Source organism: Pan troglodytes, chromosome 18, assembly GCF_028858775.2.
Source record: "Pan troglodytes isolate AG18354 chromosome 18, NHGRI_mPanTro3-v2.0_pri, whole genome shotgun sequence".
Classification (NCBI taxonomy): domain Eukaryota; kingdom Metazoa; phylum Chordata; class Mammalia; order Primates; family Hominidae; genus Pan; species Pan troglodytes.
In genome coordinates, this window is record NC_072416.2 from 87,694,372 (window position 1) to 87,714,661 (window position 20,290).

At 52.2% G+C, this 20,290-nt stretch overlaps 1 protein-coding gene and 1 long non-coding RNA gene across 9 annotated transcripts in view; both read left to right on the forward strand.

The window, feature by feature from the left end:
- Positions 1-182: 182 nt before the first annotated feature.
- On the forward strand, positions 183-10,262 carry LOC129137490 (uncharacterized). Of its 2 annotated transcripts, XR_010152516.1 has the most exons (3): positions 186-651; positions 5,348-5,471; positions 8,642-9,112. It is a non-coding gene; the product is annotated as an uncharacterized LOC129137490 (long non-coding RNA). The 2 variants fall into 2 exon arrangements; XR_008540091.2 differs by lacking the exon at positions 5,348-5,471 and having other exon boundaries at positions 183-651; positions 8,642-10,262.
- Positions 10,263-17,949: 7,687 nt separating this feature from the next.
- The window catches only part of SPG7 (SPG7 matrix AAA peptidase subunit, paraplegin), a 50,981-nt gene continuing 48,640 nt past the window's right edge, over positions 17,950-20,290 (forward strand). For 4 of the 7 annotated variants that reach the window (XR_010152501.1, XM_054669640.2, XM_054669638.2 and 1 more), the window contains exons 1-2: positions 17,964-18,193; positions 20,069-20,171. Coding sequence is in view for 5 of the 7 variants with exons in the window: in XM_054669640.2 (XP_054525615.1) it covers positions 18,011-18,193; positions 20,069-20,171 (286 nt within the window). In the remaining 2 variants the exon portion in view is untranslated. Of the gene's footprint in view, positions 18,194-20,068; positions 20,172-20,290 lie in introns of all 7 variants that reach the window. The other 3 variants (XM_024349520.3, XM_024349523.3, XM_063797529.1) reach the window with 3 other exon arrangements.

A 20,290-nucleotide genomic window follows, 5' to 3' on the forward strand; every position in this document is an offset into this window, starting at 1 on the left:
ACAGCCTCTCTGGCGGTCCGGAGGCGGGACTAGGAGGACGTCCCGGTAACGATTGGGCAGGGTCCTGCGTAAGGGCGCATGCGACACTGGAAGTAGCGAGCAACTGGATTGGCTGCCTCCGTCGCAAAGGAGGGTGGGTCTTGCATTCTCGGGCCTGACGATTGGTCTTTCCAAGTGCCGGAAGCAACAGGGATGTCGTCTGGAAACAAAATCTGGTATTGAAGCGCAGGGAGACAAAACGTCCACCTCTAGAGCCGAGGCGGCGGTTGCCTGTCGCGTGCCCGTGGTCTTCTGCCTGCCCCCGGGCATCTCGGGCCACGTCCGGCCCGGCCTCCGGCCGCGCTGCCCTAGCGGGCGTCACGGGGCATGAAGAGCCCTGGGCGGCTGCGAGGGGGGGGTACCGGGGCAGCGGGGCGGTCGCTCGGGGCTCCCGCGCGGTGACTCTTGCTCTGCCGTCGAAGAGAACGGCCCTCGGGCGGGTCGCGGCCGCGGCTCCAGAGCCCCTGGGCCTCGCGCTCTGAGAGCCTGAGCCGCTTGAGGAGGCCAAGCGCCCACGAACCGCATTCCCTGCCTTGCTAGTTAGTTCTCCAACACGCGAAAAAGGTAGACGAGGACTGGTTTTCTTTGCAGCTAAAATGAATCCAGCCTCTGGTAAGTGTGGATCCTGTTGTAAGTGCACCTGTGTTCTCCTCCAGAACTAAACCAAAAAAGCAAGGTGAACAAAATCGGTGCTCCTTCAGTTTCTTCTTTAGTTCTGCATGTTACTGGGGACTAAGACAACGGGTAAGCAAACTATTTATAGGCCTCAATTTACGAAATAACGGAATTGCAAAGTCCGGAGTGGATAGGACCGTCAGGACGGTCTTTCTTCTTGGGCAACACGCAATATGGTCGAGAGATCAGTTGTTAAACCGCCCCTGTTCAAATCCCAGCCCTACCAGTGACTAGCGGTCACCCTGTAGGCTTTGTCTCTCAGATCTTCAGTTTCTTGATGGGTAAAATGGGGACTACAAGTGGCACCTATTCTTTTTTTTTTTTTTTTTTTTTTTTTTTTTTTTTTTTGAGTCAGGGTCTCACTCTGTCGCCCATGCTGGAGTGCAGTGCTAACTGCAGCCTCAGCTTCCCGGGCTCAGAGGATCCTCCCACCTCAGCCTACTAAGTAGGTGGGACCACAGTCAGGCATCACCACACCCGGCTAATTTTTTAAATTTTCGTAGAGATAGGCTCTCTCTGTGTTTCCCAGGCTGGTCTTGAAATCCTGGACTCAAGCGACCCTCCCTCCTCAGCTTCCCAAAGTGCTGGGATTAGAGGCATGAGCCACGGTGCGGGCCGGGAGCACCTATTTCATAGGCCCATCGGGAAGATTAAATGAAGGGGCTGTGGAGGCTGTAGCACGGTGCTTGGCACGTATGTGAGCTCTGGGGAAACATTAGTTATGCTATAACTGGACCTTCAGCCTTCTCTAGGCAGCCAAATTTCGGGCTCCACCCACAACTAGTCACGCCATTGGATGAGGGGTGAGCGCCTGATAAAAACAGCCGGCGTATGCGCTGATGTGCGTTCACGAAGAGGTGATCCAAGTGTTTCCATATTTGCCTCACTGGAAGAAGTATTTGGTAAAATTGACGAAATTCAGAGTCCTGGACCCCATCATCACCTATGGAATTATTCTAGATGAGAGGGGACTAGGCATTGGCATTTTTTTATTTTGGTCCCTTACAATACTTCATCATTGGGAACATTTGAAAAACATCAACCTAAGCCGTCATGCTCGCACTCGAGAATGTTTCCCCTAGGCTGACGGGCAGTGGTATTCACAGGTGCGGTCAGCGCAGTCCAGCTTCAAACTTCCGGGGATCAAGTGATCCTCCCGCCTGAGGAGCTGAGATTACAGGCCTGCACCACCATGCTCATCTATCAGGGGAATTTAAAGTGCAAAATATTAATATGAGTAAGCAGGCAGTTAGCCTTGGAAACAGAATCTGAAAATACACTAAGGTAAAAGCAAACTGAATTTCGACAGAAGTAGAACCTGTATGGTAGAGAAAAGAAATGCAGAGTAAAGGGAAAGGAGCCAGGAAATACACTAATTAGAAAATCTTGGCCAGGCGCGGTGTCTTATGCCTGTAATCCCAGCACTTTGGGAGGCCGAGGCGGGTGAATCATGAGGTCAGGAGTTCGAGACCAGTCTGGCCAATATGGTGAAACCCCATCTCTACTAAAAATATGCAAAAATTAGCTGGGTGTGGTGGTGGCGGGTGCCTGTAGTCCCAGCTGCTCAGGAGGCTGAGGCAGGAGAATCTCTTGAACTTGGGAGGCGGAGGTTGCAGTGAGCCGAGATCGCGCCACTGCACTCCAGCCTGGGCGACAGAATGAGACTTCGTCTCAAGAGAAAGAGAAAATCTTTGAGGTGAGGTGCAGTGGCTCACGCCTGTAATCCCAGCACTTTGGGAGGCCAAGGCGGGCAGATCACTTGACGTCAGGAGTTTGAGACCAGCCTGGCCAACATGGTGAAACCCCGTCTCTACTAAAAATACAAAAATTAGCCGGGCGTGGTGGCGTGCGCCTGTAATCCCAGCTACTCCGGAGGCTGAGGCAGGAGAATCACTTGAATCCGGGAGGCAGAGGCTGCAGTGAGCCGAGATCACGCCATTGCACTCCAGCCTGGGCAACAGAGCGAGACTCCATCTCAAAAAAAAAAAGGAGTTGGGATTTTATCCTGAGGGAAAAGGTAAGCCGTCAGAGGGTTGTGGGAAGGTGGGCGATGGTCCAACTTGCATGAAAGGATGGCTGTGAGATGATGAACGCACAGAGACAGCAGTGCAGATGGAGTAGAGAGCCACGGTTGGACTGAAGACAGTCGGCAAGGTTTTGTGGGCTGTAAAAGAAGGGTCCAGGGTGAGGTTAGCATTGTCTGGAAGAGAGCTTCAAGGAAGATGCCGGTTTGGGTGAAAAAAGAGTTTAGTTTTGTGCACTTAAAGTCTGAGATGTTCTTTGCACCTCCTGCCGTGGGTGCTGGGTACAGGACACGAGGGGCGCAGCAACAGAAACCGGAGACACAGCCAGACGGAAGCAGGAGCAGGGAGGCCGTCGGGGTACAGCAGTGCTCCTTGGCCTAATAGCAGCAGGGCACCAGTGAAGGTTTCCAACGTGAGGCCTGAAGATCAGATTCCTATTTTACAACATCACCCTGGAAACAGCATGAAGGAAGTGAGGCCAGGTGGGAAACTGTGGCAGTAGTTTGAGTAGAAACAGAGCAACAGGAGGATGCAGAGAGGCCGGGGAGGGCCAGGTGGCCAGCACAGCCCCAAGGGGCCATGGTGACAGCTGCTGGAGAACCAGCATTGCCACATTCTCCAACCTGGAAATTAAATTTTTATGGGACATTTCATTAAGGGCAATTAATTTGTAAAACATTCTGTGGGCCAAAGAAAACCTCTCAGATCTACAAAACCCTGATCTGGAGCCCCTGTGGGGGGCATGCTCAAATAGTTGGCCAGGATGCTTGTGTCCTTTAACGCTGTGCCCTGGGCCCCACTCTAGAGATTCTGATTGAGTAGATCTGGAGTGAGATTCAGAAGTGTGCAGCCGGCCGGGCACGGTGGCTCATGCCTGTCATCCCAGCACTTTGGAAGGCCGAGGCGGGTGGATCACCTGAGGTCAGCAGTTCGAAGCCAGCCTGGCCGACATGTTGAAACGCTGTCTCTACTAAAAACACAAAAATTAGCTGGGTGTGGTGGCAGGCACCTGTAATACCAGCTACTCGGGAGGCTGAGGCAGGAGAATCGTTTGAACCCTGGAGGCAGAGGCCTGGGCTACAAAAAGCAAAATTCCATCTCAAAAAAAAAGTGTGCACCCAAGGTGGTCCAGGTGCCATCTATGAAAAACACTCCTGGAGTCATCTTCTATCTCCAGAGCATCCCAGCCTCCTCAGTAAGGCCTGGTCCTTACAGTGCCCATCCCGGGATGCCTCCATTGCTGCTTGCAACTGTGTTTACTGTAACTCACCCCGCCCCACCCTGAGCTCTTGAATTCATTCAGCAAACATTGATTCGGGGCCTACCACTTAGCACTTACTGACCCAGGAGCTGTAGAACCCGACTAAGTCCCCCAAAAAAAGCTCTTAAATTCTCAGGTGTCTCTCTTCCCTGAAACAAGCTAATTGTTCATTGAACATCAGCCACATGTGGCTCCAGGAAAGACCCGGTGCTGTTTTGTGTAGCCAAACACTCAGGCACTGCCTCTGACGATGCTCTCCCAGATCTGGTACGCCCATGGGGAAGAGCCCAGCGCCAGGCAGTGTTGGACAGCCACCCTTCTGGGAAGGGATGTGCAGACCTCATTTTGCCCCTAAGTAAAGGCTTGCAAAGCTACTCCACAGTCCTGCTCCCGCATGACACCCCACTCTCTGCCGTGGACCCACCAGCAACTGCGTGCACAGTGGGACCCTCTGCCCCTTCCTTACAGATGTGCCAGAGGTCATGGTAAAGGGAGGCAGCCCAGCCCCCTGCATTCTTTCTGCTTCCTCTTCTCCAGAAGTGGCAGAAACGGGCGGAGCAGGCCCACCTCTGGCCTTTCCCTTCTGCCCCCTCCGCCTGGCCCTGTGGTGAGAACTGACAGCTCAGTCTGAGTCCAGCAGGCCTGGCCTCAGCTCTGTGGTCAGCCCCAGCTTACCAGCATTCCTAGCTTTAGGATTTGGAACCCAAGCTCATTTCACAATAAATTGTGATGTGTCTTGCTTCCCAGTTACCATCACTGTGGGGTATCACCTTCCAGATCTCAAAGGCAGGAGGTGCTGTGGGATGAAACGATATTCAGATATTCTTGGAGCCCCTGACCTCGGGTCCATTAAGCTACACCCCAAATTTTTTTTTTTTTTTTTTTTTTTTTGAGACACAGTCTAGCTCTGTTGCCTGGGCTGGAGTGCAGTGGCGTGATCTCAGCTCACTGCAGCCTCCACCTCCTGGGTTCAAGCAATCATCCTGCCTCAGCTGCCCGAGTAGCTGGGATTACAGGCGCCCGCCACCACACCCGGCTAATTTTTGTATTTGTAGTATTGACGAGGTTGCACCATATGGGTCAGGCTGGTCTCGAACTCCTGACCTCAGGTGATCCACCCACCTCAGCTTCCGAAAGTGCTGGGATTACAGGTGTGAGCCACCACGCCCGGCCAATTTTTAAAACTCTAAACTCCGTACTTTGTCGGTAGCCCTATCAATTGCAGTGTCTATTGTCAAATACTATTTTCTGTTCTATTTTATCCCCAATTTTTATTGTGGTAAAATACACATAACATGAAATGTACCGTCTTTCTTTTTTGTTGTTGTTGTTTTTCCTTTTTTTTTAGAGACGGGGTCTCACTCTGTCCGCCAGGCTGGATTGCAATAGTATGACCAAGACTCACTGTAACCTTAAGTTCCTGGACTCAAGGGATCCTCCCAGCTCAGCCTCCTGAGTAGCTGGGACCACAGGTGTGAGTCACTATACCTAGCTAATTTAAAATTTTTTATTTTTAGAGACTGGGGGCTCACTGTGTTGTGAGGCTGGTCTCGAACTCCTGGCCTCAAGCAGTCCCCCAACCTTGGCCTCCCAAAGTGCTGGGCTCACAGGCGTGAGTCACCATGCCCAGCCTCGTAACATCATGTTGTAAACCTCAAATATATATAAAATGTATTGAAAAAAGGTAAAAAGCTAGCCTTTTTTTTTTTTTTTTTTTTTTTTTTTGAGACAGAGTCTCCCTCTGTCGTCCAGGCTGCAGTGCAGTGGCATGATCTTGGCTCACTGCAATCTCTGCCTCCCGGGTTCAAGCAATTCCCCTGCCTCGGCCTCCCGAGTAGCTGGCACTATAGGCATGCACCACCACACCCAGCTAATTTTTTGTGTTTTTTAGTAGAGACGGGGTTTCACCATGTTGGCCAGGATGGTCTCCATCTCGACCTCGTGATCCACCTGCCTCGGCCTCCCAAAGTGCTGGGATTACAGGTGTGAGCCACCGCGCCTGGCTTTTTTTTTTAATTTGAGACAGAGTCTCGCTCTGTCACCCAGGCTAGAGTGCAGTGGCTTGATCTCAGCTCACCACAACCTCCGACTCCCGGGGTCAAGTCATTCTCCTGCCTCAGCTGCCCGAGTAACTGGGATTCCAGGCACCCACCACCTTGCCCAGCTAATTTTTTTATTTTGAGTGGAGACTGGGTTTCTCCAGGTTAGTCTGGCTGGTCTCAAACTCCCGACCTCAGGTGATCTGCCCACCTCGGCCTCCCAAAGTGCTGGGATTACAAGCATGAGCCACCGCGGCCAGCCAACTTTTAAAAAGTCATATTAGGGCCGAGTACAGTGGCTCATGCCTGTAATCCCAGCACTTTGGGAGGGCTAGGCGGGTAGATCACCTGAGGTCCAGAGTTTGAGACCAGCCTGACCAACATGGAGAAACCCCGTCTCTACTACAAATACAAAATTAGCTGGGCGTCATGGTGCATGCCTGTAATCCCAGCACTTTGGGAGGGCTAGGCGGGCAGATCACCTGAGTTCGGGAGTTCGAGACCAGCCTGGCCAACGTGGTGAAACCCCGTCTGTACTCAAAATACAAAAATTAGCCAGGCACGGTGGCACATGCCTGTAATCCCAGCTACTTGGGAGGCTGAGGTGAGAGAGTTGTTTGAACCGGGGAGGCGGAGGTTGCCGTGAGCTGAGATCGCACCGTCGCGCTCCAGCCTAGGAGATGAGAACGAGACCTTGTCTCTAAATAAATAAAATTAAATTGTGGCCGGGCGTGGTGGCTGACTTCTGTAATCCCAGCACTTTGGGAGGCCAAGGCGGGTAGATCACCTGAGGTCCAGAGTTTGAGACCAGCCTGACCAACATGGAGAAACCCCGTCTCTACTACAAATACAAAATTAGCTGGGCGTCATGGTGCATGCCTGTAATCCCAGCACTTTGGGAGGGCTAGGCGGGCAGATCACCTGAGTTCGGGAGTTCGAGACCAGCCTGGCCAACGTGGTGAAACCCCGTCTGTACTCAAAATACAAAAATTAGCCAGGCACGGTGGCACATGCCTGTAATCCCAGCTACTTGGGAGGCTGAGGTGAGAGAGTTGTTTGAACCGGGGAGGCGGAGGTTGCCGTGAGCTGAGATCGCACCGTCGCGCTCCAGCCTAGGAGATGAGAACGAGACCTTGTCTCTAAATAAATAAAATTAAATTGTGGCCGGGCGTGGTGGCTGACTTCTGTAATCCCAGCACTTTGGGAGGCCAAGGCGGGTAGATCACCTGAGGTCCAGAGTTTGAGACCAGCCTGACCAACATGGAGAAACCCCGTCTCTACTACAAATACAAAATTAGCTGGGCGTCATGGTGCATGCCTGTAATCCCAGCTACTCCGGAGGCTGAGGCAGCAGAATGGCTTGAACCCGGCAGGCGGAGGTTGCTGTGAGCCGAGATCGTGCCATTGCACTCCAGCCTGGGCAACAAGAACAAAACTCTGTCTCAAAAAATAAAGAAAGAAAGAAAGAAATTAAATTAAATTAAAGTCCAGCTTTTAGCCAGGCACAGTGGCTCATACCTGTAATCCCAGCACTTTGGGAGGCTGAGGCGGGCGGATCACCTGAGGTCAGGAGTTAGACCAGCCTGACCAACATGGTGAAACCCCATCTCTACTAAATACAAAAAATTAGCCGGGCGTGGTGGCAGGCGCCTGTAATCCCAGCTACTTGGGAGGCTGAGGCGGGAGAATCCCTTGAGCCCTGGAGGCGGAGGTTGCAGTGAGCGTAGATCGCGCCATTGCACTCCAGCCTGGGCGACAGAGCAAGACACTGTCTCAAAAAAAAAAACAAAGTAAACAGCTAGAATTTTAAAAAGTCATATTACCTACAGAGATACTTTTAATTCTTCTTTTCCAATTTACCTGTCTTTTATTGCTTTTCTTCTCTTTTTGTTTTTCAGAGATTAGTTGTCACTGTGTTGCCCAGGCTGGTCTTAAACTCCTAGGCTCGAAGGAGCCTTCTACCTCAGCCTCCCAAGTAGCTGAGACTATAGGCGAGCACCTCCACAACATGCACTTTTTATTTCCTTTATTTTAATTTTTTTTTATTTTTTTATTTTTTTTAGAGATGGGGTCTTGCTCCGTCACCCAGGCTGGAGTTCACTGCAGCCTCAAACTCCTGGGCTCACTCAACCCTCCCGCCTCAGCCTCCCAAAGTATTAAGATCACAGGCATAAGCTACCACGCCCAGCCTGTACCTTTTATTTCTTTTTATTGCCTAATTATAGCCCTATCCGTTTTGGTGTCATTTTAAAGTCTAAATATATGATGTGTTTTTTTGTCAATATATCACAAATTACATACTTACAATCCAACTGGGAAGGTTGGGAGTAAAAAAAAAAAAAAAAAAAGTCACCGGGCGCGGTGGCTCATGCCTGTAATCTTAGCACTTTGGGAGGCCAAGGTGGGCGGATCACCTGAGGTCAGAAGTTCAAGACCAGCCTGGTCAACATGGTGAAACCCGGGAGACGGTGGTTGCCATGAGCCTAGATCACGGCACTGCTGAGCGAGACTCCATCTCAAAAAAAAAAAGAAAACTTCTCAGGACTTTTTCGTGGTAAGGCTGTCATAATACTGCCTGATGTATTTTATGTAATGAATTGCAGACTGCAGAAAGCGGGGACTTAGCTGAGAAAATTAATCGTGCACTCATTCAGCAAAGGTTTCAGGGCCTGCTGTGTGGAGACACGGTTCCAAGCACTGCCGCAGTAGCAGGGAGGAAACAGAACGGACCTCAAACGCTGTCCCAGCAAGGACTCCAGTCTCTGCCTTGTGGATGTGTAACTGGCGCGTGATGTACCAGAAACTCCTGTGTGTGGTTGTATCCGGTGCGTGACACAGTACTCTCTCCAGCTGCTCCTTGGATTTGGGAAGCAGCCGAAGATTTACGGGCCATGGAGGCTCCTTCTATCCCTGGAAATCGGCCCTTGGGAATTAAGCTGAGTTATGTGGTTAAAGCCGTCATGACAGCCATCCCCTGGCTGGGCCAGTTCTGGGAATAACTATAATGCTTATACTACAGGATGGCCAATTCAGAACTTCTTACTAGTGCTGAATTCAATAAAGGTTTAATAACACATTTCTCAAATCCTTAACAGTACTTTAGGACGTCTCAGCTAGAGAGGGCTTGCAAGGGATAATTTTTTTTATTTTTTATTTTTTTTGAGACAGAGTCTCGCTCTGTCGCCCAGGCTGGAGTGCAGTGGCGCCATCTCGGCTCACTGCAACCTCCACCTCCCATGTTCAAGCGATTCTCCTGCCTCAGCCTCCTCAGTAGCTGGGATTACAGGCACCCGCCACCATGCCTGGCTAATTTTCCTATTTTTAGTAGAGACGGGGGTTTCACCATGTTGGCCAGGTTGGTCTCAAACTCCTGACCTCGGGTGATCCACCTGCCTCAGCCTCCCAAAGTGCTGGGATTATAGGTGTGAGCCATGAGTCTCATATGACAAGTTCCCTTTTAAAATGCATAAAATCACAGATACCTTTGTCTGGAAAAATAGTTTTTTTTTGTTTTTTGGGTTTTTTTTTTTTGAAATAAGGTCTCTATCACCTAGTCTGGGGTACAGTGGCAAAATCAAGGCTCACTACAGCCTTGACCTCCCAGGCTAAAGCAATCCTCCCACCTCAGCCTCCGGAGGAGCTGGGACTAGAGGTACATGCCACCACCCCCAGCTATTTTTTTTTTCTTTTTTTGTGCAGACAGGGTCTCACCATGTTGCCCAGGCTGGTCTCAAACTCCTGGGCTCAAGCAATCCTTCTGCCTTTGCCTCCCAAATTCCTGGGTTAACAGGCATGAGCCACTGCACCCAGCCAGAAGATATTAATAACATTTCCAGGAAATTTAACAGATAATGTTTCATATGTTAATGAGCAGCAGTTATTGTGGGAGGCTGAGGTGGGAGGATTGTTTGAGGCCAGAAGTTGAGACTAGCCCAGGCAACATAGCAAGACCTCAACGCTACCAAAATTAAAAACTTAGCTGGGTGTGAGGCTTGCCTGAGCCCAGGAGGCCAACGCTGCAGTGAGCCGTGATCATGCCACTGTCCTCCAGCCTGGGAAAAGAGCAAGACCCCATCCTGGAAAAACAAAACAACACAGGGAGAGCATAGGTGCTGTGTCATATGAATTAATACATTTTGTTACTGAAACCCAGTTTTACTTTGCAACTTTAAATTTTTTTCAGAAACATTAAAGAATATATTTTGTATGAGTTAAATATAGAAATGCTACTGGCTGTTCCTGAGTTTTAAATTACTGTCAGTCATTCCTCAGTGGTCCCATGCACAGTCCCCATGCTGCAGGGAGGCCAGCTCCTCTGGGCCTCGTGGAGTAACGGTGTTGCTTAGCCCATATCCTCCTGGACAAGTGCTCTGGTTCTTCCCTTTACCGGTAAAGTGTTGCAAACGTAGTCTATCGAGTTTGTTCTATTTCATCTGTTCTGTTTACGAAACTGTAACTTCATGTAGGACTGCCTTAGGGCTGAAGTAAATAAACTGTCAAGCTAAATAAAACATAAAACAGCAGGGACAGGCCGGGTGCGGTGGCTCCCAGCACTCTGGGATGCCAAGGTGGGCAGATCATGAGGTCAGGAGATCAAGACCATCCTCGCTAACATGGTGAAAACCCATCTCTACTAAAAATACAGAACATTAGCCAGACATGGTGGCGCGTGCCTGTAGTCCCAGCTACTTGGGAGGCTGAGGTTGGAGAATCGCTTCAACTCGCGAGGCGGAGGTTGCAGTGAGCCGAGATCGCGCCACTGCACTCCAGCCTGCATGACAGAGCAAAATTCCGTCTCAAAAAAAAAAAAAAAAAAAAATACACAGCAGGGACGGGGATGGTAAACCCAAACTGCATGCTTTCGTTCAAGGTTTCAAGGTGTGTATAAAGCAAAAGTACCTGTCCATCTCCAGATAATCTTGAACTTAACCTGATCAGCCCTTGTGCTCCCCAGCCAAAGCTCACTGAGCGTTCCAGAAACCAGAAAGGCATGCTGGTCTCTGGAAGGCTGCTGAAAGCACCCCAGGAAAATCCCACCACCAGCCCAAGTCCACTCATGTGGTTCTGTTTGTCCATGGGTCCGTGAGGTGAGGAGGTCTGAAGTGGGCCAGCCGGGGTTCAGATTTTATGTAGAAATGACCACCTGTAGCTGGGTACGGTGGCTCACGCCTGTAATCCCAGGACTTTGGGAGGCAGAGGCAGGTGGATCACGAGGTCAGGAGATCGAGACCATCCTGGCTAACACGGTGAAACCCCGTCTCTACTAAAAATACAAAAAAATTAGCCGGGCGTGGTGGCAGGCGCCTGTAGCCCCAGCTACTCGGGAGGCTGAGATGAGAATGGCCTGACCCGGGAGGCGGAGCTTGCAGTGAGCTGAGATTGAGCCACTGCACTCCAGCCTGGGCAATAGAGCAAGACTCCGTCTCAAAAAAAAAAAAATGAAATGACCACCTGTTCCTTGTCAAACCAGCCCTTTAAGTTACAACAAAAAGAAAGCCCTCCTCCTGCTCCATGTCCACACTGAGCCTGGTGTCTGCGGCCCTGTCCTGGCGTTTCAGAGGCTGGTCTGGAGACTCACCCTCATCCCCCTCAGCAGCTGGGCCACCAGCAGCCACATGCTGGCCTCTGCTGGCTTCTCTCTTCCTGGCGCTGCAGATCAGAGAAAGCAGCCCAGAGTGGGCACCAAGACACCCCAGGCTTTACTGGATCCTCTTGGAGAACCAGCTGCATGCCTCGGTCCTGCCAGGATCCTTACCTTCTGGCACTGCTGCAAAAGCCTCCCTCCTCCCTGGCCTCACATTCCCACCTCTGGCCTCTCTAGAGTCCATTCTCTCAGCAGCCAGTCATGCTTTTACCACAGACTTTATTAGTCCTCAGCAGCACTCCCCCTCGGACTCTCCAGCATTCCCTGGCCGCTCCCCACTCCCCTGCTACCTGCCCCCTCCCAACTGGCCACACCCTGGCCATCAGTTAGTTGGACTGCAAGCTTGTCCAGTCCAAGAGACTAAACGGTCCAGTCGAGCCACTCCCAGATTCCTGACCCTCAGAAACAGAGTGAGATAAGCATTTGTTGTTTTAAGTTGCCACGTTGGCGAACTTGGAATGCACTGCCCAGGGCTGTGGGGATTCCCGTCACGTGGAGAGGACATAGGCTGTCCCTTCCAGGTCCTTAAACACCTGTCCAAAGTCCCACACCCAACAATCTAAAGAAACGCTGAGGAATACATGATTATTTAGTCATGCTCAAATTCCTGTACAGGTTTCTTGCTAGTAGAAACGGACTTTCCGCCAGGCGTGGTGGCTCACGCCTGTAATCCCAGCACCCTGAGAGGCCGAGACAGGTGGATCGCCTCAGGTCGGGAGTTTGAAACCACCCTGACCAACATGGAGAAACCCCGTCTCTACTAAAAATACAAAATTAGCCGGGCGTGGTGGCACATGCCTATAATCCTAGCTACTTGGGAGGCTGAGGCAGGAGAATCGCTTGAACCCGGGAGGTGAAGGTTGTGGTGAGCCGAGATCGAGCCATTGCAGTCCAGCCTGGGCAACAAGCAAAACTCTGTCTCAAGAAAAGAAAAAAAAAAAGGAATGAACTTTCCATCTTCTTTTCTTTTTTTTTTTTTTTTGAGACGGAGTTTCGCTCTTGTTGCCCAGGCTGGAGTACGATGGCGCGATCTCAGCTCACAGCAACCTCCACCTCCCGGGTTCAAGCCATTCTCCTGCCTCGGTCGGCCTCCAAAGTAGCTGGGATTACAGGCATGTGCCACCACGCCTGGCTAATTTTGTATTTTTAGTAGAGACGGGGTTTCTCCGTGTTGGTCAGGCTGGTCTCAAACTCCAGACCTCAGGTGATCCGCCCACCCTTTTTTTTTTTTTTTTGAGGCGGAGTCTCACTCTGTCACCCAGGCTGGAGTGCAGTGACGCGATGCGATCTCGGCCCACTTCAACCAACACCTCCTGGGTTCAAGCGATTCTCCTGCCTCAGCCTCCCAAGTAGCTGGGGTTACAGGCGCCTGCCACCACACCCAGCTAATTTTCGTATTTTTAGTAGAGAGGAGGTTTCACCATGTTGGCCAGGCTAGTCTCCCAACTCCTGACCTCAGATGATCCACCCACCTCGGCCTCCCAGAGTGCTGGGATTACAGGCGTGAGCCACGGTGCCCAGCATTTTTTTTTTTTTTTTTGAGATGGAGTCTCACTCTGTTGCCCAGGCTGGAGTGCAGTGGCGCGATCTCGGCTCACCACAAGCGCCACCTCCCGGGTTCAAGCGATTCTCCTGCCTCAGTCTCCTTCCTGAGTAGCTGGGATTACAGGTGCCTGCCACCACACCCAGCTAATTTTCGTATTTTTAGTAGAGACGAGGTTTCACCATGTTGGCCAGGCCGGTCTCCAACTCCTGACCTCAGGTAATCCAGATCCAACCACCTCGGCCTCCCAATATGCTGGGATTACAGGCGTGAGCCACCACGCCCAGCCCCATATTTTAAAGAAGAATAAAATCTGGTTGTACATGGATGAGTAAAGCCCAGTTAACAAGTGATATAAGAAGAAACTGTTTCCTAAGAAAGAGCTTCAGGAAGAAAATGTACTAAAATTTACAGAGATGAACTTGTTTATTTTCAAGCATTTCACAAGGTAACATGTTTTATGTAAGACATGCTCATATTCAACACATACCTTATTGTTCTGCCTGACTTCGCTTCAGCAGGAGGAGTCGCCGTGGGGGCAGCTTTGGCCGTCATTATGGGTGCTGCAGTCCAAGAGCTCTGGAGGCCAGGCTAACTGCAAAAGCAAATGTGCTTAAAAAAATTTTTAAGTTTAGTTGCTGCCAAATTTGGAAAGAAGCGAATATGTAATTATTTGTTCAGATGTTAATAAGGAAGCCTAGATTTTTTTTTTTTTTTTTTTTTTTTTTGAGACAGTCTTGGCCTGGTGCGATGGCTCATGCCTGTCATCCCAGCTACTCGAGAGGCTAACGCAGGAGAATCGCTTGAAGCTGGGAGGCAGAGGCTGCAGTGAGCTGAAATCGCACCACTGTACTTCAGCCTGGGCAACACAGTGAGACCTCGTCTCATTAAAAAAAAGACAGGATCTCACTCATCACTTAGGCTGGAGTGCAGTGGCACGATCTTAACTCACTGCAGCCTCCACCTCCCAGGTTCAAGCGATTCTCATGCCTCAGCCTCTCGAGTAGCTGGAACTACAGGCATGTTGCCACCATGCCTGGCTAATTTTTTTGTATTTTTAGTAGAAAGAGAGTTTCGCCGTGTTTGCTAGGCTGGTCTTGAACTCCTGACCTCAAGTGATCCGCCTGCCTTGCCCTCCCAAAGTGCTGGGATTACAGGCGTGGGACATAGCACCCAGCCAGAAGCCTAGATCTTTTTTTTTTTTTTCAGATGGAGTCTCTGCCTCCCAGGTTCAATCGATTCTCCTGCCTCAGCCTCCCAAGTAGCTGGGATTACAGGCACCTGCCACCATGCCCGGCCAATTTTTTCTATTTTTAGTAGAGACTGGGTTTTATCATGTTAGCCAGGATGGTCTCATCTGATGATCTCGTGATCCACCCGTCTCGGCCTCTCAAAGTGCTGGGATTACAGGCATGAGCCACCGCCCCCGCCAGCCTAGATCTTAAAATCAAAAAAAGTCCCAAAGATCAACTTCTGTCTCCGGAATGTTAAACGTTACTCTTTGATAGATGAGGCAACTGAAGTTTGTAGAGCACCTTGCCTGAAGCTTCAGCCGACAGCAGGAATAAGGGACAGAGCCTAGAATGCTTCTGCATCAACAGGGAACAAAGGCATGGGGTCTCTTCTCTGTCCACCTTCCCTTCCCACAGCCCAGGCTGAAAGGGCTGCCCTAGGCGCTCCTGAGGCCTCCTCTCTTATGGGGCTAGAGCTGAGGGAACCTGGGGTTGGTAGCCATCCAGAGACCTAAGGCGTGCCCTGACCCAAACCAGGAGTCACCAAGAGACTGCCTCTAGGGAATAGGCGGGGAAGGGAAGTCACACCAAGTCCAAGTACAGAGTTCAGAGGGCTGAGGAGGGGTGACGCGGAAGCACAAATGAGCAAGCAGCAGTTAGGAAGTGTGCCAAGTCCTGACGTGCAGAGTTCAGAGGGCTGAGGAGCGGTGACACGGAAGCACAAATGAGCAAGCAGCAGATAGGAAGTGTGCCAAGTCCTGACGTGCAGAGTTCAGAGGGCTGAGGAGGGGTGACGCGGAAGCACAAATGAGCAAGCAGCAGTCAGGCAGTGCAGGAAGAACACACGGGCGGAGCAGGGAAAGCGAACGTCCTGCTCTGCTGCAGGCTATGAGGGCAAAGGCAGACCCGGGAGCCCACTGTCCTACAGATCCTTCTTCTTGAATCCAAATCATGCAGCAAAACAAAAACAAAACCCCCAAACCATGGGGCACCCGAATCCTTAAACAAAACCCCTACTGCTTGAGGTCAGCCTCTGCTGCTGCCGCCACTACAGCGGGGGCGGAAGCTGAGAGCTGAGAGTCACGGTTCACCTGTAGGGCCTGGGATACAGCCAGCCTTCAAAGCACGGTTGTTAGAGATGAGTTTGAATAAATGCATAAATACTCTGTTCCCATATCCTCATTTCCCATGACGTCCCAGTAATAACTCTGGATGCCAAGGCTTCCTGGCTCGTCAGTTGCCCTCACACACATTTATTGCATTTTATCTTCATAACCACCCTGTGGGAAACCCAAGGCTGATATTAGCCTTGCTTTGCAGATAATTATCATCCCAATTTTACCGCTGAGAAGATGGAGGCTTGAGGAAGCTAATAACTTGCTTAAGGTCATAGGCCAGAGGAGACAGAACCCAGTGTTCTTTCCCCAGAGGAGGCCTCTTGCCAACACCCCACACTGCTTCTGATGAATTGCCAGGAAACAATTTTAACTTATCTCAAACAATATTAATAGGACTACGCTTAAACTCTTCCCAAACACATCCAAATGTGTGTCCTCACCCTCTCTCCAGCCTTGTCCCGTGACCAACCCAACCAAACTTCCGAAAGGGTTTTTTGTGTTCTAGGAAGTGACCGAGCCCCACAACCCTTTATGCCTGTGCGTTCAGAGGATTTGTGACCCTTTTTTTTTTTTTTTTTTTTTTGAGATGGAGTCTCGCTCTGTCGCCCAGGCTGGAGTGCAGTGGCGGGATCTCGGCTCACTGCAAGCTCCGCCTCCCGGGTTCACGCCATTCTCCTGCCTCAGCCTCCCGAGTACCTGGGACTACAGGCGCCCGCCACCGCGCCTGGCTAATTTTTCGTATTTTTAGTAGAGACGGGGTTTCGCCGTGTTAGACAGAATGGTCTCCATCTCCTGACCTCGTGGTCCGCCCGCCTTGGCCTCCCAAAGTGCTGGGATAAAGGGCGGGGGGCGGGGAGAGGGAGGGGGAGGGCACCGCGCCCGGCCCCGCTGCTGTCTTTCAATCAGGGAAAGAAAAAATAGTGGAGGAGGAAACGGCAAGGTTGGATTCACCGCGAAGGCTGACTGTACAATAAGAAGCAAAAGGAAAAGCGGTTCAGTTGTGAAAATCAGTGTCAGCCCTGGGTGTAGGGGAAGGTCCTCTCCACAAACCAACAGAACACCTCCCCAGCCCCGAGCACCTCTGCTGAGGCACCCGGCCCGCTGGAGGGCTGAGGGCGGATAACCACGATAACTGAAAACACTTTCCTGAGCGTTTCGGGGCTGAGGAAGAGGGAGGATTACACGCAGCCCACTGGCTTTGCAGCCTCGTCTGTAGTGGTGGAGTGAGTGCAGGTCTAGAAACAAACCAGACCGGCCTTCAAATTCTGCCCTAACTTCAGAGCTGTAATCCTAGGCAGGTTACTTTTAATGCTTCTGAATCTTTCTTTACATGTAAAATAGAGGTATTGTATTCGCTGCACAGGGTTGTGAATATTACATGGGTGTTCGACACGGAGCTAGGCACTGGGTGATGTTGGCTGTCGTTACCGGCATTCACTGTTACGAATTTGCATAAAAATAAATCGGTCACCCTCATCCTACCTCTGTGACAGACCATCTAGTCTGTGCTTTTCCTACTCAACAAGCTTTCCAGCTCTTGGCGTCAGCTCTAGACCTAAGGCGGACGGAGGAAGGGGTCGGGGTGGCGGAGGAGCCCGCGCGCCTGGGAGCCCACGAGGGACCCTGCCCGGGCCCGGCGGGCGGACCCTGAAGAGAACAGAGCCTCTTCCTAAGCTTCCAGACGGCGCCTCCCCGCTTCCTACGATGGGCTCGCGCAGCGGCCGGGGCAGGACCGAGGCTCGAAGCGCCTCCGAGGTGAGCCAGTCCGAAGAGACAGGACGGAGCGCTCCGAAGTCAGAGCTCTGCGGGACGAGCTCTGCAGACGCCTGCCAGGCCGCGCCGCGCCGCGCGCTCCCTCCCTCACGACCCTCCTCCTCCGGGGCTGCCCTCCCTGCGGCGGCTGCAACTTCGGTCCTCGTCCTCGGGCGGCTCAAGACGCAGGAAAACCGCCCCCTTCCTGCGCTCCTCAGACCCGAAGGGGCCCTCCCGACCCGAGGCCTCCCGCGCCGCCCTCCTGAGCGCGGGCCTCTCATCGCAGGCGGGATTCCGGCCCGCACCATCCGCCCTCGCCTGTGACCGAACCCTGCGGGTGACGCAGGCTGCCCGGGCGTGAGGCCCCTCGGCGCGGGCGGAGCACGACCACGCAGCCACGACCCGACAGGTTATTCACCCGCCAGGCCCTGGAAATATAAGGCCGGCTTCAAAAAAAAAATCAGGGCACCCGCGACCTCCTCGCAGACGCGCGCCCCCGTACCCGGGCCTCAGGCAGCCACGAGGGAGACGGGCTCAGTCTCGGGGGTGCGGCAAGCGGCACCCGGCCGCGGCGGGGCGGAGCTGTGGGGACCGCGCAGGCGCCACGTCAGGCCCCGCCCACCCCGCCGCGCAGGCGCCCTGTAGCGGCTCGCGGATCACGCAGGCGCGGCTTTCAGGCCAACATGGCCGTGCTGCTACTGCTGCTCCGTGCCCTCCGCCGGGGTCCAGGCCCGGGTCCTCGGCGGCTGTGGGGCCCAGGCCCGGCCTGGAGTCCAGGGTTCCCCGCCAGGCCCGGGAGGGGGCGGCCGTACATGGCCAGCAGGCCTCCGGGGGACCTCGCCGAGGCTGGAGGCCGAGCTCTGCAGGTAAATCCCCGCGGCGTCCGGGCTCCACCTCCCGCCCGGCTCTGCTCTGTAAGGCCCAGCCCGGCGGGGCGGGTCGGAGGCCGCCTGGCCCCTGCGGCGGGGGAGCCTGCGCCTGTGGGCTCGCGGATCCCCCAGCTGTGGACCTCGGCGCGGAGCGACTGTTGGGGCCCTGGAGCGTGGGCGCTGGGCGGGCCGGGAAGAGGCAGGGCTGGGATCCGCGCAGTCCTCGGCGTGGACTTTCCCAACCCGTCTGTTGTGTGTGGATGTTCTCCGCCTGTCTCCCTCGCGTTTTAAAGTGGAATCCAGTAAGGGTTTCCGGCGTAGCACGAATTTACAGTCCGCGCCTGTGGATCGATTCCGTCACCAGGAATTCCAGCGCCTTCCAGTTAGGGTGGTTATTGCCGAGTAGGGGGCCCAGAACGTTTCTGTGTCCGCAAAATACCCTGTAGCTGCATTTTGCTGTTGTCATGTAGCTCGGCACGTTATTGATACAAAGTCATTGAGCACCCCCTGTAGTGCGGCTTTGTTTCAGGTTCTGCTAAGGATAGGATAGCATCTCCTCCCGAAAACCAGACCTTGTGTCCTTGAGCTTTTGGGCTGATGTTGTTTTCTCCTAGCCCTCGCCTAGGAGCTTAGCCCACACCTTTTAGGTTGTTGTTTATTCGGTTATTTTTGAGACAGAGATCGCGCTCTGTCGCCCAGGCTGGAGTGCAATGGTCTTGGCTCATTGCAACCTCCGCCTCCCGGGTTCAAGCGATTCTCCTGCCTCAGCCTCCTGAGTAGCTGGGATTACGGGTGCGCGCCACCACACCCAGCTAATTTTTGTATTTTTAGTAGAGACGGGGTTTCACCATGTTGGCCAGGATGGTCTCCATCTCTTGACCTTGTGATCCGCCTGCCTCGGCCTCCCAAAGTGCTGGGATTACAGGGCGTGAGCCACCGCGCCCGGCCGTAAAACATATTTAAATGGGAAAATGTTTATCTTGAAAGGAGAACGCTGAAAGTATATACTTGTTAACTGGTTTGGTACCTGGAAATGTTCTACAAGGAGCCACTCTCTGGTGACAGAAGGAGCCCCGGGTCTGGGCAGCCACTGTGGCCTTTGGAGAGCTGGGCTGCTCCCTTTCCCCTGCAGAAGCTTCAGGCCATGGGATAGCAGCCAGTGTACTTCTGTGTTTTGTTTTCTTCTTTTTTTTTTGTGACAGTCTCGCTGTGTCGCCCAGGCTGGAGTGCAGTGGCCTGATCATGGCTCCCTGAAGCCTCTGCCTCCTGGGCCCAAGCAATCCTCCCACCTCAGCCTCCCAAAGTGCTGGGATTACAGACATGAGCCACCGTGCCTGGCCACTATCGTGATTTTTTGTTTGTTTATTTGTTTGTTTTTTGAGATGGAGTTTCCCTTTGTTGCCCAGCCTGGAGTGCAGTGGTGCTATCTCGGCTTACTGCAACCTCTGCCTCCCGGGTTCAAGTGATTCTCCTGCCTCAGCTTCCCAAGTAGCTGAGATTATAGGTGTGCACCACCACGCCCGGCTAATTTTTGTATTTTTAGTAGAGATGAGGTTTCACCATGTTGGCCAGGCTGGTCTCGAACTCCTGACCTCAGGTGATCCACCAGCCTCAGCCTCCCAAAGTGTTGGGATTACAGGCGTGAGCCACCACGCCTGGCCAATTACTGTGTTTTAACCTGTTTACTTGCTTTTGACATTTTGATGTTACCTAAAGCTTTGAAATATTCCTCAGACTATTACTTCATATTTCAGGGCAATGTCGATATTACAAATAATTATATATTTGAACTTTTAAAAACGACTTTTAGTCTGCATTGCTTTGGTACTCTCTAATGTTGGTGTGACCTCCAGTATTGTTTTTTTTTTTCAGAGCTTACAATTGAGACTGCTAACCCCTACCTTTGAAGGGATCAACGGATTGTTGTTGAAACAACATTTAGTTCAGAATCCAGTCAGACTCTGGCAACTTTTAGGTATGTATCTGTTTAAAGAAGCAGCTGAGCATGACTGCACACTTATCGCCTCAGCTACTTGGGAGACTGATTTTTTTTTTATTTTAGAGACGGGATCTCGCCCTGTTGCACAGGCTGGA